At 39.9% G+C, this 15,789-nt stretch overlaps 1 protein-coding gene across 1 annotated transcript; it reads right to left on the bottom strand.

The window, feature by feature from the left end:
• Nucleotides 1-1,689: 1,689 nt before the first annotated feature.
• On the bottom strand, nt 1,690-7,225 carry LOC124280450. The gene is made up of 4 exons (XM_046716387.1): nt 7,075-7,225; nt 6,142-6,278; nt 5,061-5,202; nt 1,690-1,844 (listed from the first exon to the last, which is right to left on the bottom strand). The coding sequence occupies exons 1-4, from the start codon at nt 7,181-7,183 to the stop codon at nt 1,690-1,692; spliced, it is 543 nt and encodes a 180-aa protein (XP_046572343.1). The 5' UTR covers nt 7,184-7,225.
• Nucleotides 7,226-15,789: the final 8,564 nt, after the last annotated feature.

Raw genomic sequence — 15,789 nt, 5'->3', positions numbered from 1 at the left:
GGTTTATAAGAATTAACTAGGTGAATCTATAGCTTTAGAAGAATATACAACAGATCTATAATTAATAAAGTCTTACAACAGATGCAGTCTGTATCTGGGAGAATATAATAGATCTGAGACTGAGGACAGAATAATACACAACAGATCTAGAGTCTTTAACACTAGAATGTCAACAGATAAAGTGTTTGGCAGAATGCCTTGAATCAGGGTCTGTACACAATAATGTACAAAGATCTAGGAGTCTGTAGTATTTAGTCTACATTAGATCGGTCAGCCAAGGAATGTACAACAGATCTGAGGTCATAGCACAGAATGGCACAACAGATCTAGGGACAGCACAGGAATGTACAACAGATCTAGGGTCTGTATCCACAATAATGTACAACAGATCCTGGGTCTATATCAGAGGAATGCCTAGCCGATCCCAGGGTATGCCATACAGGAATGTACAACAGATCCTTGCATATGTACCACAAAAATGTACTGCATGGATCTAGGATCTACAACACAAGGTATGTACAACAGATCTAGGGTCTGTAGCACTGGAATGTACAACAGATCTAGGGTCTGTAGCACTATTATTTTACAACATCTAGGGTCTATAGCACAGGAATATTTTCCTGAATCTAGGGTCTGTATCACAAGGGGATATTACATGAGATCTGGGGTCTGTATAACAGAGATATACAACCGATCTAGGTATGTGGCACTGTATTTACAATGAGATCTAGGGTCTGTATCACAGAGGATATACAGCCGATCTAGAATTCGTGTAGCACTGTTGTTTACAACAGATCTGGGTCTCTAGCTTTGGAATGCACAAGAGATCTGATGCTGTCATGCACAGGAATGTACAACAGATCACAGGTTACCATGTCACAGAACTCCTTGCAATAGATCTAGGGGTCTGTAACACAGGAATGTACAACAGATCTAGGTGTAAGCAGCAAGAATGTACAACAGATCTAGGGTCTGTATCACTAGAATGTACAACAGATCTAGGGTTTGAAGCACTAGAATCTACAACAGATCTAGCATATCTGGCTCTGTAGCACTGTTATTTACTAACATATCTAGGATCTGTAGCACGAGGGAATGTACAACAGATATAGGGTCTGTACCTGTATTCTGTCTGCCATGTTGTACTTGGCAGCAGCTGCAGTCTGGAGGCTGGTGAACGTTTGAGTCGATCTCCACCCCAACAATATGCTTAGCCTTACTGTACAGATGCACGCCTGGTGGAGACACAAACTCTTGTATTTCTGCATTACTACCAGATCATTACAATAGAAATTGACATAAAGAAAACCATTTAGTCTTCCGACCATTTCCATAACTATGTTGGTAACAATACAAATCTCCACATGACTTTGCTCCAAAGGCAGGGGGATGTACCTCTCCATTTCTCCAAGCTGAATCATGCTCATCTTCTTAATTATATCTATAAGATAGCCTTACCTTTTATAAATATCTACCTTTTTTTTAAATATGTGTCAAATTATGCCCCACTTTTTAAAAAAAATATAACACATTGAGATATAATAAATAATTAATTCAATAATTCAAAAAATTAATATTTTTGTCAATCCTTGATGAAGGTTTGGCAGAAACTCCTTCAAAGCAACTCTATTAATGTTTCTCAGGCAAGTAGAAACACATCACACTAACAATGTTATAGCCAGATTTGCATCAGTACCAGATGCATGTAAATGATTCACTGTACCCATACAGCACTGCATGTATCCGAGACCCCACATCCAGCACATTCTTCCCACTGAGGTCAGGCAGGGCATAGTTTAAGATGTATTTCACCTGAGCTGCTGATGCTGAGTGTGTGATGAAGGCTGACAAACAAAATGTAAATATGTAAGTAAAAGGCAAATATTATGGATGCCAACTTCTTCTTTATTGTATGTTACGTTGTTTCTGGGCTATTCCATGCCCATTTGTCAGGTGAATCGTGATGAATCAGTGAGGGATTGTTACCATCACAAGCTGATCAAAGCAGTTCAAACCATGGTCAATGGTTGGTCTGTTGCTGTTTAACGCCGCACTCAGCAATATTCCAGCTGTATGGCAGAGGTCTGCAAATAATTTGAGTCTGGACCAGACAATCCAGTGATCAATCTACACAATTGTGATATAATGCCATGTGTCAACTAAGTCAGCAAGCCTGACCACCCGATCCTGTTAGTCGCCTCTTAGGACAAGCATGGGTTACTGAAGACCAATTCTAACCAGGATCTTCACAGGTTCCCATGGTCAATAACAAGATATACAATCCCAGCTGTTGGGATATAGTGAGTGAGTGAGAGAGTTTATTTTTACGCCGCACTCAGCAATATTCCAGCTATATGGCGGCGGTCTGTAAATAATCGAGTCTGGACCAGACAATCCAGTGATCAAGAGCATGAGCATCGATCTGCGCAATTGGGAACCGAGGACATGTGTCAACCAAGTCAGCGAAACTGACCACCCGATCCCGTTAAAGTGCGCCTCTTCTGAATACAAGCATAAGTAGCCTTTATGTAACACTTTGGGATTTGCTGAAGACCTATTACCACAGGATCTTCCGCGGGTCGTTGGGATATAGTGACACACAAGTCAGGTCATACATTGGCACCACCGATTCCTCTTTACAGTCTGCTATACTGAGGATTTATTGTTCCCCTCTCACTTCACGATATTCCACTAAAATGACATGTTGAATCCTAAGGCAAAAAGCCTCAGTGCACCCAGTAGCAAATGGGTACCCAGTTAGCTGTTCTGATAATGTGACTGTTAAACGTATCGTGCTGGTAGTAGAAGAGTAGTTGTCCAGCAATGAATAGCAGCAACAGTAGTAGTAGTAGTAGTAGTAGCACCAGTAGTAGCAGTAGCAAAAGTAGCAGTAGTAGCACCAGTTGCCTAGTAGTAGTAGTGTAAGTAGTAGTAGCAGAAGCAATAGTAGTAGCACCAGTTGCCTAGTAGTAGTATTGTAAGTAGTAGTAGCAGAAGCAATAGTAGTAGTAGTAGTGTAAGTAGTAGTAGCAGAAGCAATAGTAGTAGCACCAGTTGCCTAGTAGTAGTATTGTAAGTAGTAGTAGGCAAAACAGCAGTGTGGTAGCACAAGTTGCCTAGTAGTAGTGGTGTGAAGTAGTAGTAGCAGAAGCAATAGAAGTAGCACCAGTTGCCTAGTAGTAGTAGTGTAAGTAGTAGTAGCAGAAGCAATAGTAGTAGCACCAGTTGCCTAGTAGTGTAGTAGTAGTGCAGAGTAGTGAAAGTAGCACCAGTTGCCTAAGCAGTGAAGCAATAGTAGTAGCACCAGTTGCCTAGTAGTAGTAGTTGCAGAAGTAGTAGTAGCAGCACCAGTTAGTAGTAGTAGTAGTGTAAGTAGTAGTAGTAGCAGAAGCAATAGTAGTAGCACCAGTTGCCTGGTAGTAGTAGTGTAAGTAGTAGTAGCAGAAGCAATAGTAGTAGCACCAGTTGCCTAGTAGTAGTAGTGTAAGTAGTAGTAGCAGAAGCAATAGTAGTAGCACCAGTTGCCTGGTAGTAGTAGTGTAAAGTAGTAGTAGCACCAGTTGCCTAGTAGTAGTAGTGTAAGTAGTAGTAGCAGAAGCAATAGTAGTAGCACCAGTTGCCTGGTAGTAGTAGTAGCAGAAGTTGCAGTAGTAGCACCAGTTGCCTAGTAGTAGTAGTAGCAGACAATAGTAGTAGCACCAGTTGCCTAGTAGTAGTAGTAGAAAGTAAAGTAGTAGTAGTAGCACCAGTAGCCTAGTACCAGTAGTAGTGAAAGTAGTAGTAGTGTAAGCAATAGTAGTAGCACCAGTTGCCTAGTAGTAGTAGTAGCAAAGCAATGAAGTAGTAGCACCAAGTAGTAGTAGTGAGTACCAGAAGCAATGGTAGTAGTGTAAGTAGTAGTAGCAGTAGAAGTAAGTAGTAGTAGCACCAGTAGCCTACCAGTAGTAGTAGTAGAAGTAGTAGCAGAAGCAATGGTAGTAGCACCAGTTGCCTGGTAGTAGTAGTGTAAGTAGTAGTAGCAGCAATAGTAAGTTGCACCAGTAGTAGTAGTAGTAGTGTAAGTAGTAGTAGCAGAAGCAATAGTAGTAGCACCAGTTGCCTGGTAGTAGTAGTGTAAGTAGTAGTAGCAGAAGCAATAGTAGTAGCACCAGTTGCATACAATAGTAGTAGTAGTGTAAGTAGTAGTAGCAGTAGCAATAGTAGTAGCACCAGTTGCCTAGTAGTAGTAGTGTAAGTAGTAGTAGCAAGCAATAGTAGTAGCACCAGTTGCCTAGTAGTAGTAGTACAATGTAGTAGCACCAGTAGTAGCAGAAGTAGTGTAACAGAAGTAGTAGCACCAGTTGCCTAGTAGTAGTAGTGTAGTAGTAGTAGTAGCAGAAGCAATAGTAAGTAGCACCAGTTGCCTAGTAGTAGTAGTGTAAGTAGTAGTAGCAGAAGCAATAGTAGTAGCACCAGTTGCCAGTAGTAGTAGTGTAAGTAGTAGTAGCAGAGCAAGAAGTAGTAGTAGCACCAGTTGCCTAGTAGTAGTAGTAGTGTAGTAGTAGTAGTAGTAGAAGCAAGTAGTAGTAGCACCAGTTGCCTAGTAGTAGTAGTAGTGTAAGTAGTAGTAGCAGAAGCAATGAAGTAGTAGCACCAGTTGCCTAGTAGTAGTAGTGTAAGTAGTAGTAGCAAGAATAGTAGCACCAGTTGCCTAGTAGTAGTAGTAGTAGTAGTAGTAGAAACAGTAGTAGTAGCACCAGTTGCCTGTAGTAGTAGTAGTAGTGAAGTAGTAGTAGCAGAAGCAATAGTAGTAGCACCAGTTGCCTAGTAGTAGTAGTGTAAAGCAGTAGTGAGTAGTAGTAGTAGCAGCAGTAGCTACTAGTAGTAGTAGTAGTAGTAGTAAGTGAGTAGTAGTAGCAGTAGTAGTACAGTAGTAGTAGTAGCAGTTGCAGTAGTAGTAGTGTAAGTAGTGGTAGCAGAGTAGTAGTAGCAGCAGCACCAGTTGCATATTAGTAGAGTAGTAGTAGTAGCCATGGTAAGTGAGTATTCTTCCATGTTTCTATAACAAGTGCAGCACTTACTGAGAGGCTGGACCTCCTGGGAGCCACATCGTGTGCAGTAGTTCCTGCTCATCTTGCCATCCTCACACAGGTCATCTATGGCATCCTCGTCATACAAGAAGGCATCCACGTGCACAGTGGTGCTCGGATCACAGTCGGCATTCTGAACATACAAAATGGGACATGACATGAGTGAATGAGTGAGTATGGTTTTATGTAGCCGTTAGAAATATTCCAGCAATATCACGAAAGGGGACACCAGAAATGGGCTTCACACATTGTACCCATGTGGGGAATCAAACTCAGGTCTTCAGCGAGACAAAGGTTCCTTTTGAACCATTTGGCTACCCTACCTCCCCTAACATGAGATGAAGGGACATATGTCCCATCTGTTTTAAAATTTCAAAATGCATAAAGGGAAAATGAAACTGAAATAATGTTGTCAGGTTGATTTGAGTGTTATGACCTAAACAAATTCTCAAAATAAAGTTAAAGAAAATTAGAATTATAAACCGTTTCTATTTAACCGTATCTAATTAAACACATTCTTTTTAACACTTTTTTATAAAATTTAGTACAAGGTGGTCCATAGAAATAGAACTGATTAAACTATAAAGCATATTTAATATTTTCTGTTATTTTCCACTTCAAGGCGAACAACAGCAGTCCCACTTTGAATGTCTGTACAGAAAATTTTAATCTGTTGCACAGTTTTACGAATGAGTCAAATGCAAATGCACATTTGTGGTGCAAGAAAGGAATAAATAAACTCAAACTAATGGACATAACGTTCATAAAATGCATATAAATGTTGTTTGAAGTTCTTTCATAACTTGCAGCATTTTTTTTAACAGATTACAAACATAAAGCGGTGCTGATCTGTGGAATACTGAAGAGTGGTGAGTTTATCTTACCACATGCAGGTGTACAAAGCTATGTGAGCATAATTCCGATATCTTCATATCGACTTACAACAGTTGTAGCACTAATGTATTTTTTGTACAACAGCACCCTGGCCCTCTCATGCTCAAAGCTGTCCAGAGTGCTGGGTTGTTGGTCTAACAGGGTCCAGATTAAGCAGGTTTCAGGACACACAACTCACTGGTCCTGTCTGGGGGAAGTGGATGTTCTCTGTGTGTGACACAGCATTGACCGGCAGCTCTGACCGCAGGTCACTCTGAATGCTCTCCAACATGACATCTTCGTTACTCTTCTCCCTTGTCACATCTCCCCATTCACCTGACACACATTATTCATTGTCAACACAAAACTACTTGAAATACATCATGAAACAGTAAATGTTTTGCTGCCAACTGTAACACATGTTATATTTGGGGTTACATTTTCTCAGTAAAGTACATGTTCTAGTACATTGTCGAAGTACTTTCTGGGATTCGAACCCACATCCTCGATCAGAGTCAGGCACCTAATTGCCAGCACAGAAAGTAAGCGGTTTAACCCACTCAGCCACCACCGCTTCCAAAACAAATCCCAAATATAAGATGTGTTACATGTGACCACGTTCTTCAATGGCATTATGTATTCACAGATGTCAATTGTCTGTCAATGCTAATCTGAATATATTACAGTTTATTGTTTTCAAATGTATTCGAACAACCCCGTAAACATTGTACACTAGAGCAGAGACCATATAATAGATATATATATGGTCTCTGACTAGAGTAACATGTTGCAAAGCTTCACCGTGATTCTACATAAATAAAATAGAAAACATCATTAACATGACTAAGGTGAGCTAAAACTGTTCATCATCATAGCAGAGACCATATAATCTATTATATATGGTCTCTGATCATACATCTCAAATTGACGGTCATTTTATTCCTTCTCATAGAATTATAATACATATTTGGAGAAATATGAACCTCTTCAATCATAAGAGAAGTTATTCATGTAGTACATGGAAAAATTGGCCAGTGTCTTAAGTTGATCCATGCAAGTCGATTCACAGAGATTGGGTCAAACATTACACTTTAAATAACGATACTCTCCTGTTTTACATTCACATTTATACCTGAGTTTATTTTATTCTTGATCCAGCTTAGAAATTGAGACCGGACGTCGTCTGAGACATTATGTAGAACTGCTTCAAACTGACGTTTCACTGTCTCTATATCTGCCATGTCGATTTCAGGCAGCTGTCGGAGAAATGAAAACAGTCACACGTGTTGGATGTTAATTCCGGAAGTAGGGGAATCCTTCAACCGCGCATGCTCGTAGGGAATCCCCTGTGGAAAGAATATTCTGGCGGGGAATTCAAAAACACTGACCCTGTCGTTTGAGTGAATAGTATGCATATATTTCGCTTTTATCCTCTGGTAACAAACCAGAAAGGACTTGGTTTACGTTGAAAAGAAACGGGCTGCATTTCTTTAGGAAGAAACGATAATTGATAGATCTATTTAAATGAGTGAGTGAGTTTAGTTTTATGCCGTACCCATGCAGCAATTCAGATGACCAAGATATGGAGCCCATATGGATGTTGACACTGGTATATGTAATGTTGAACTTACGAAAGGAATATGTCATATTTATTGTATTTCGGAATTGACGGCGATGTTAAATCATTACGACACACGTGCGAATGAAACAATTTCTTTTGGCACCCCTTATTTCCTAATCCTTTTGAGTTCACATTCGGATCACGATCGACCGCGGTGTCAGATTATCACAATTACCAACTGTCGTTAACAATGTTCTGCTATAACCTTGAATATAAATTAATTGTTATGCAAAGATTGTTTTCATTCTTCATATGTCAGACTTGAGTTTCTGCATCGACTCAGAATTTTACATTCACAATGTGATTCATCCCAGTGATGTGTTCATGAAGGTGTTTTTTATATGTAGCGGCATTTCGACTTTTATCAGAACCTGCATGGTCTTGTATGTAGATCTTTCTAACGTATCAGGATAACAAATATATTTGGATTAAGGGAACATTTGCTACAGCTACTGCGCATTGTCGATTTAAATAGCACCGATCGTACATGTAATTACTTCGTTAACGCAATACATGTACATATCACAGTGTTTGCCCTTAACCCTGAAAAGCTGCAAGCCCTAAGGACCCAGAACCATAAAAAGTTGTGGGTCCTGATCATGTGTTGGCCCAATATTTTTACTACAATATAAATAATTCCCTGCAAACAAAAAAATGGGACAACTAACAAACTGAGTTAAAGCGTTTAATTTAGAAATTTAAACTAGAAATTACTAATTGATATTTTCTGAAATAATAATACTCTTATTTCTCAGGGATGAAAAAGCTGTCCGCATACAGACAAAAAATAAAAGTTGTTTGATTTTCAAAAATAGGAGTGGTTTTCAGTCGGCTTCGGGCCTAAGGACCGACGTTTAATTTCGAACGCTGACATCTCATATACATAAATAATATGATTTATTTTTTAAAAAAGATTGAAAAACATACTCGAATTAATTGTTCCAATGGTTAAGTGCTTTGTAGAGGCCCTTATTTTTAATTCTAATAGTATAATGGCACTGGTCCTTATATCCGCGCTTGGCATATCCCGTCTTCAATGACGCTGAAGAGCCCATTGTTGGTTCAGAGTTCTGCATTCCTCCAATCAGGGAGACTCCCTGCTCCAATTAACCACCATGGACAAGGTGATGAAGTTCCATTATCTGATGTGTATGTGCTCTTGTTACTGGGTTTGTGCAATCACACCATGTAATGTGCAAGTCTAATACAGTTGTATTACGACATCCATCAATCAATATACCTGCACTGTTTTGTAGTACAGTGCCAATATCCATACTTTAGCTGCTTAAAAGTCTGTCTGGAACGCCGAACAGGAAGTTATAAACTCTAGAAGTGCTGTTAAAACAAACTTTCTGTTCAACAGAAAATTACAGGTTTGTTATTTCAGTTCGTGTATGTAATCATTTATGACTGACTGACTGACTGAGTTTGGTTTTACGCCACTTTTAGCAATATTCCAGCAACATCGCGGCGGGGGACACCAGAAATGGGCTTCACACATTGTACCCATGTGGGGATTCGAACCCAGGTCTTCGGCGTGACGAGCCAACGCTTTAACCATTAGGCTACCCCACAGCCTAATCATTCATGCTTATTGTTATGATCCTCTTTTTTAAAAGTGATTTACACCGCCTTAAAATACAGAAACCGACGTTCGTTTGATATGACCTGATCGTGCTGCATGTATATTGCACGCGCCTTTCAGGCTGGCTAACCATTTCAGTTTTGTTTGTTGTATAACGCCGCACTCAGCAGTATTCCAGCTGTATGGCGGCGGTCTGTAAATAATCGAGTCTGGACCAGGCAATCCAGTAATCAACAGTATGAGCAGCGACCTAAGCTGGTCTGATACGATGACATGTGTCAACCAAGTCAGCGAGCCTGACTACCAGATCCCGTTAGTCGCCTCTTACGACAAGCATCGGTTGCTAAAGACCAATTCTAACCCTGGTCTTCACGGGTACCATTTCAGAGATCCAACCTCCCACCTATAGGCATCCGGCATACCACTTACTAGTAATTTGTCTTGACAAAGAACTTGTGCGTCACAGAATGTACACAGCTGGTACAAGAAAATTAAAGAAGAATTTTCACATAGAATGCATAACCATGCATACTCATGAGCTTAGGGGTAATCAAGTTATTGGTTTGTCACTCTCCGAGAAGGGAAACGATGAAACCGGCTTCAACACTTTAAACTACATCCTACCAGATAAATATTTCATCTGCCACACCGATAGGGGGTTGGCACGCTTTTTCTTGTTTTACATTTTCTGGGCTATCAATCAGACATATTGAATATTAGACTGGGGGATTGGTAGCAGCTGTCGAGAGGCTGAATGCATGCCATGATAGTATTGATACATACGTAATGAAGTCGTTAGATATGGTAAAATGCGTATCGATGTGGGCTTCCATACGTTTGATCAAACGCTGTGAGAGTCCAAAGGAAAACATTTCACTTGCTACAAATGTTGCCATTCAAGTATTAACCGCTTGCATTTTAACTTATCAGTTTTGAATGTTTGAACTGCTGCCAGTGCTGCCTCAGTTGGTGACGTATTTGATCTGGACAGTGAGTGAGTGAATATAGTGTTACGCCGCTTTTATCAACATAGTTAGGGGTAGGGAGTGTGTGTGTTGTGTGTGCATTATTACGGGGGGAACCTGAAATGGGCTTCACACATTGCACCAATGTGGGGAATCGAACCTGGGCCTTCCGCGTGACGAGCGAACGCATGAACCACTAGGCCACCCCACCGCCTCTGATCTGGACAGAATGTTTAGAATTATTACGGACATTATTTTTTATTTTGACCGAACAGTCGTTTGGAAAAGGGACAGGTGGGGCGAAATCACACCCGAACTTCCGAACTGGAAGTGGCTTATCATTAGCTATGGGTCGGTTGGAGAAAATACTTGCTAGCTTTAGGTGCAAGGAAAGAACTAATGTTACAGACACAAGTATGTTTGAAATCTGTTTGTAAATTGCCTAAAGCAGCACAGTGTTGCAGTCATGTGGAGGTGGCCTGTAAATACATCGAGTCACAATCCAGCGATCGATATTGTGAGCAGCAGTCCGAGACTTCCGGGTAGGTGACATGCAATCAACGAAGTTGCCCAGCCTGACCAACTGATCGCTGGGTATCTATTCTAACACAGATTCTCAGTTGGGTGTATTTTTACGAGTTTAAGGCAACTAATTGACCCAATGCTTGCCACTGTGTCTGGGTCAAAATTGATCCTCGGTGAACCGTCCTAAGAGGCCACGAACAGGATCGAGTGTTCAGGCTCGCTGACTTGATTGATGCATGTCATCGTATCCCAAATGCATAAATAGATGTCCACAATGTTTATCACTGGATTGTCTGGTCCAGACATAATCCATGAGAGACTGCTGAGACAACTGATACAACTGCATCCTCTCAGGATTATGTATACAAGAGCATACTAACATCACTGAACTCGGCAGTATTACATACATCAAAGTAAAGTCTGGACCAGAGGAAGCAGGCATTCATAACATGCACTCCAGGCATGTGAAAATTCCAGTTGCCTAATCAACTGATCCTTCCTGTGGATCCATTCTAAGATCTTTTATTCCAAGATTCTACCCAGGCTTCATACCAAGTGAGCCTGATAACTCCACACCAGCAGTCCCCCCTGACATACATAACAACTTTGCCTTTCTCACACAAAAAAACCCCATTTATTGGCACTTAAGCATTCTCTGCTACCAGCTACCTGGCAATAGGTACAAGCCCTAACATGTTATTCTTATCTAAAACTCCTTAGTGATTTTTCAGTTATGGGTGAACTCAAATCACCAAATAAGACTGCTTGGCTGACATGTACATTTATTGCTTTTCAAATATCGGTGACCAGTAGATGTTGGACATTGAAAGCAGAGAAGTATAAACCCATGATTTCACCACAAAAGATTTCATACCTGGTACACCTCTCTTGACCATGCCACTAAACTCGTCAAACCTCATTTCTATTCTAAGATGTGTCATGATATGTTGTCTTTTTTAATTACGTATGGGTTTATTTATTGACTTATATAAATCATAACGTCTGTCTAAAATGTTTGGGCGATGGGGTAGTGTAGTGGCTAATGCGTTCCCTTGTCCCACCAAAGATCAAGGTTCTGTTCTGGTGTCCCCTTGCCATGATATTGCTTGAATATTGCACAAAGCAGCTTAAAACCATAATCACTCACTCCAAATCATGGTTGGACACGTGATGATCTACAGAAGGTTGCCAGTACACCATTTCTAATTATCATATCTAATTATACACATGGTATCTCCATATTATGGAAAAAGCAGTGATAAACTTGTGGTTTTGTTTATCACATCAGGTTCTTCGTATTATGGAGCAGTCACTGTCAGTTAATGAAAGTGGGCCCACGAAATGAATGGTACAGATTACAAACAGTCATCACTTCACAGCCATTCCAGCTGTTTGTAACAAGTTTCCTTTGGTTGTAAATTGACAAAAGAACAATTATGCCACATTGTACAATTCAAATAAATATTGATGGTATGTACAGAATTGGGACAAAATAGGATTCCAAATTCTTTCCACATACATATTGATACTCACACCATATTTACAAACCCTTTGTTTACCCAATTTATGGTGATATTAACCCTTTGTTTACACACACTGATTTTAGGTTGCATTTTACATGGTCAGTTGATTTGAAAAGTGAAATTTTCCCAAAAGTGGAATAAACTTATATAGATTAACAAATTATATAGATGTCTAATTTCTTCCAAGTATATTTGTTTCCTGATAATAAAAGGGAAGTAACCCTTTTGCAAGTTATTTCCCCAAACATTCTTTGCAGAAAGTTTGCTATACTATGTTAAAGAGCATTAGATTTCCTCCCTTGAAACATGTCAAATTACAGGATGTATATATGTAACATCATGATCGGCTGACCCATATGACTAGTTAAGGGCAAGTAGTATCAGCATTACCTTTACCACTTTATAGGACAAGAATCTTTCAGGGGGAAAGTTTAGGAAAACGTCAATTTACCACAAAAACTCACTTAGTTTCAACACATCAACTTACAATTGATTGTCTGCAGAAAACATCAATATCTTCTTATCTCATACAAGCAATATCAAGCATACCACCAACTTCATGAACATATGTGACAAATATTGCATGACATGTGTCAACCAAGTCAGCAAGCCTGACCACCCTATCTCATTAATCGCCTCTTACAACAAGCATGGGTTGCTGAAGACCAGTTCTAACCCAGATCTTCACGGGTCTGTTAGCTATGTACAGCTTGTCACCACCATACTATCATCTGCAACCTGAATCACTGGGGGCGTCATAATATAACTGAAATCACTGAATACAGATCAATGACCCAAATGTTTGTAAAGACAAACAAGCCCATACTAGTCTCTACAAACATAATTATTTGGATAAATCAGATACCATATGAGGCAGACAGTCTCTGATAGCTTCCTCGTGTTATTGCTTTTTGGATGCTTAAGAAAATCCATTGGTTTCTCGATGATCACATGAACTGTAAAAGATATATTATAAAACACAACTATATCTTAAATACAAGCTATCATCTGTACTTACAATGTCTGTGTGATGCAACCAGCCTCATTATAGGGCAATTAAGCACTGATGTCTAAAAACACATAATCTGACGACATGCAAAGCCATCTGGTATGAATTCTTTCATCTTAAACTTGATAACAATTTATACAATACAATATAACAAATCATTGACGACATGGAGCACCATTAAGATACATACATAAGGTGATAAGGGGCCGTCCATAATTTATGGCTAGGGGGGTGATGATGATTTTAAGGGAGGTCACCCATTTTGTTCTGGTGAGGTGGGGGTCATCAATTTTTGTACACATTAACTAGGGGTAGGGTCATCAATTTTGTATACAACATTATTAAAGATTAATGCTTAAAAAATATGGGAAGGGATGGGGGTCACTGATTTTGTACATGACATGCAGGGGGTCACTTACTTTGTACATAAATTTTTGAGAGAGAGAGAGAGGGGGTTGTGTTTTCACTCACATTGTACATGCTTCTCCATAAAATCATCACCACCTCCCTAGCCATAAATTATGAACAGTCCCTAAGGGCTCATGAAGAAATATCCAAGGGTTCTGAAGAACACCAACTTCAATCTTCAGCATTGTTTCCATGGACATGAGTCCAGGTTTCCAATTACCACATAAGGCACAATTTCAGTATGTTTATACATTATATATATTCTGATTCTTATACAGACTATACAAAAACAACAAATAATTCTAAATGCAGTAATAGCACTGGGGTGTGCACAAATATGTCTCCACCACCGACTAGTCTTATCACAGAGTTTAGTTGATGTATTACATTGGATAACCCATCTAAGTCCTGCTGTGGATAACAGTGGAGCTACTGTTACTGTGTTTTTGTTTTTGTTTGTTTGTTTGTTTGTTGTTTAACACTGCACTCAGCAATATTCCAATAAATAATCGAGTCTCAACCAGACAATCCAGTGACCATCATCATGAGCACCGATATACACAATTGGGATACAATGACATGTGTCAGTGTCAGGTCAGTGTGTCTGACCACCCGATCCCATTAGTCACCTTTTACGACAAGCATGGTATGCTGAAGACTAATTGTAACCGGAACTTCACGGGCCACATTTTCAGAGGTCCGACTACAAACATATAGGCATCCTCAATTTGTCTTAGCCCCCTGGAGGGACATACAGGCATCCCTCGCCATAACGCGGGTCTTGGGGTCCATGGATGACCACCAGCGTTATTAGAGACACCAGCGTTATAAGTAAGCGATTACATAACACGGAACAAAGGCCAAATAAAATCGTATTTTCCATGGACATAACAAAATTGCTATTTAAGTGTATTGTGCCCAGTCAAAACTATATCATATTGTTGGAGGTGAAAAAAACAACAACTTTGTAAATAAAAAATAGATGTATGTACATGAAACTTGCAATCAAACACCACAAGACATGATAATTCAATTGTTGTTCCTGTCATGCTACCTGTTATTCAACTAAGCCGGAAATAGCAATCAGCTGGGCACACATCGATGTTTTGGTCCAATGTACCCGGTGATTCATTAAAAGCGATCGAAAATATAACATCCAAGAATTTCTATTCCATTATCAGAATAATTGATATGTCAAGCAGTTATTCTAACAGAGATCTTATATATTGCTATCATTATAAGTATAATGCATGTTTTCTCTGAACATATTTAACATAATAATAAGCATTGCTAAGCACTTTGGGTTACCTGGCTGGATACATTTTACGTAGGAGACAGTTTGACAAGTCACCGCTGACTTCCCGCGGTACGTGCCACTTTGATTGTAAAAACAAAATGTTGGCAATTAATTGTCAAATATGACTTCAACGAGTCAATAACGGTCTTGGGGTCAATGGATGACAAGGCTGTAATCTGTTCGTGATTGATGAGAAAAATGTGAAATTGGTGCTATCGCGGTAGGCGCGAAAAACGGACCCTCACATAAGCGGGTGTTGTATGGAATGAGGTAATGCCATTTCACTCACGGTTTCTCCGTTGTTATTGTAAACAGTTTTAATGAATGAAAATGGGATTGAATTTAATCAAATAAAATGTGTTTTCTGACATCATACATTCTCGGATGGCGGTGTATACCCGCGCAATTACCCGTTGTGTTGCATCATAGCAAACTTTGTAAGTACTCGGCTGATAATCAACATGTCTTTATGATGTTTCGCTGTTCATCAATTATTATTGAAAAAGACCCTGCATGTTTTAAGCATCTGAAAAAACATGGATATATACGATAAGCACTGTTAATTGCAATCCGCACTGAATTTCACTTGTTTACTACGTGATTAACCAGAGCTCAACAGCGGATTTGTTGATGTGCTATTTTCGATCGCGTGAATATGTGTGATCACTGGGCAACTTTTTATGGGAGCCACGGATTACCCAGCGGTTTAACCGAATCCAGCGGTATCGCTGGCGTTATTGCGAGGGATGACTGTATATGTCCTTCCTCTTCAACCCTCACTGGGGCGGTGGGGTAGCCTAGTGGTTAAAGCGTTATTCGCCACGCCGAAGACCCGGGTTCGATTCCCCACATGGGCACAATGTGTTAAGCCCATTTCTGGTGTCCCCCGCCGTGATATTGCTGGAATATTGCTA

The sequence above is a fragment of the Haliotis rubra genome, unplaced genomic scaffold, assembly GCF_003918875.1.
Source record: "Haliotis rubra isolate DU_JTF1 unplaced genomic scaffold, ASM391887v1 Scf268, whole genome shotgun sequence".
NCBI classification, from domain to species: Eukaryota; Metazoa; Mollusca; class Gastropoda; order Lepetellida; family Haliotidae; genus Haliotis; species Haliotis rubra.
Note: the sequence above shows the minus strand (reverse complement) of the source record. Positions and strands in the feature narration are given on the sequence as shown.

Coding starts and splice junctions, on each gene's coding strand:
- LOC124280450 (XM_046716387.1), bottom strand. CDS start 7,183: ATGGCAGATATAGAGACAGTGAAACGTCAGTTTGAAGCAGTTCTACAT. Junction 6,279..7,074: donor CAAGAATAAAATAAACTCAG/GTATAAATGTGA, acceptor AATGTGTGTCAG/GTGAATGGGGAGATGTGACA. Junction 5,203..6,141: donor ACTTCCCCCAGACAGGACCA/GTGAGTTGTGTG, acceptor TTGTATGTTCAG/AATGCCGACTGTGATCCGAG.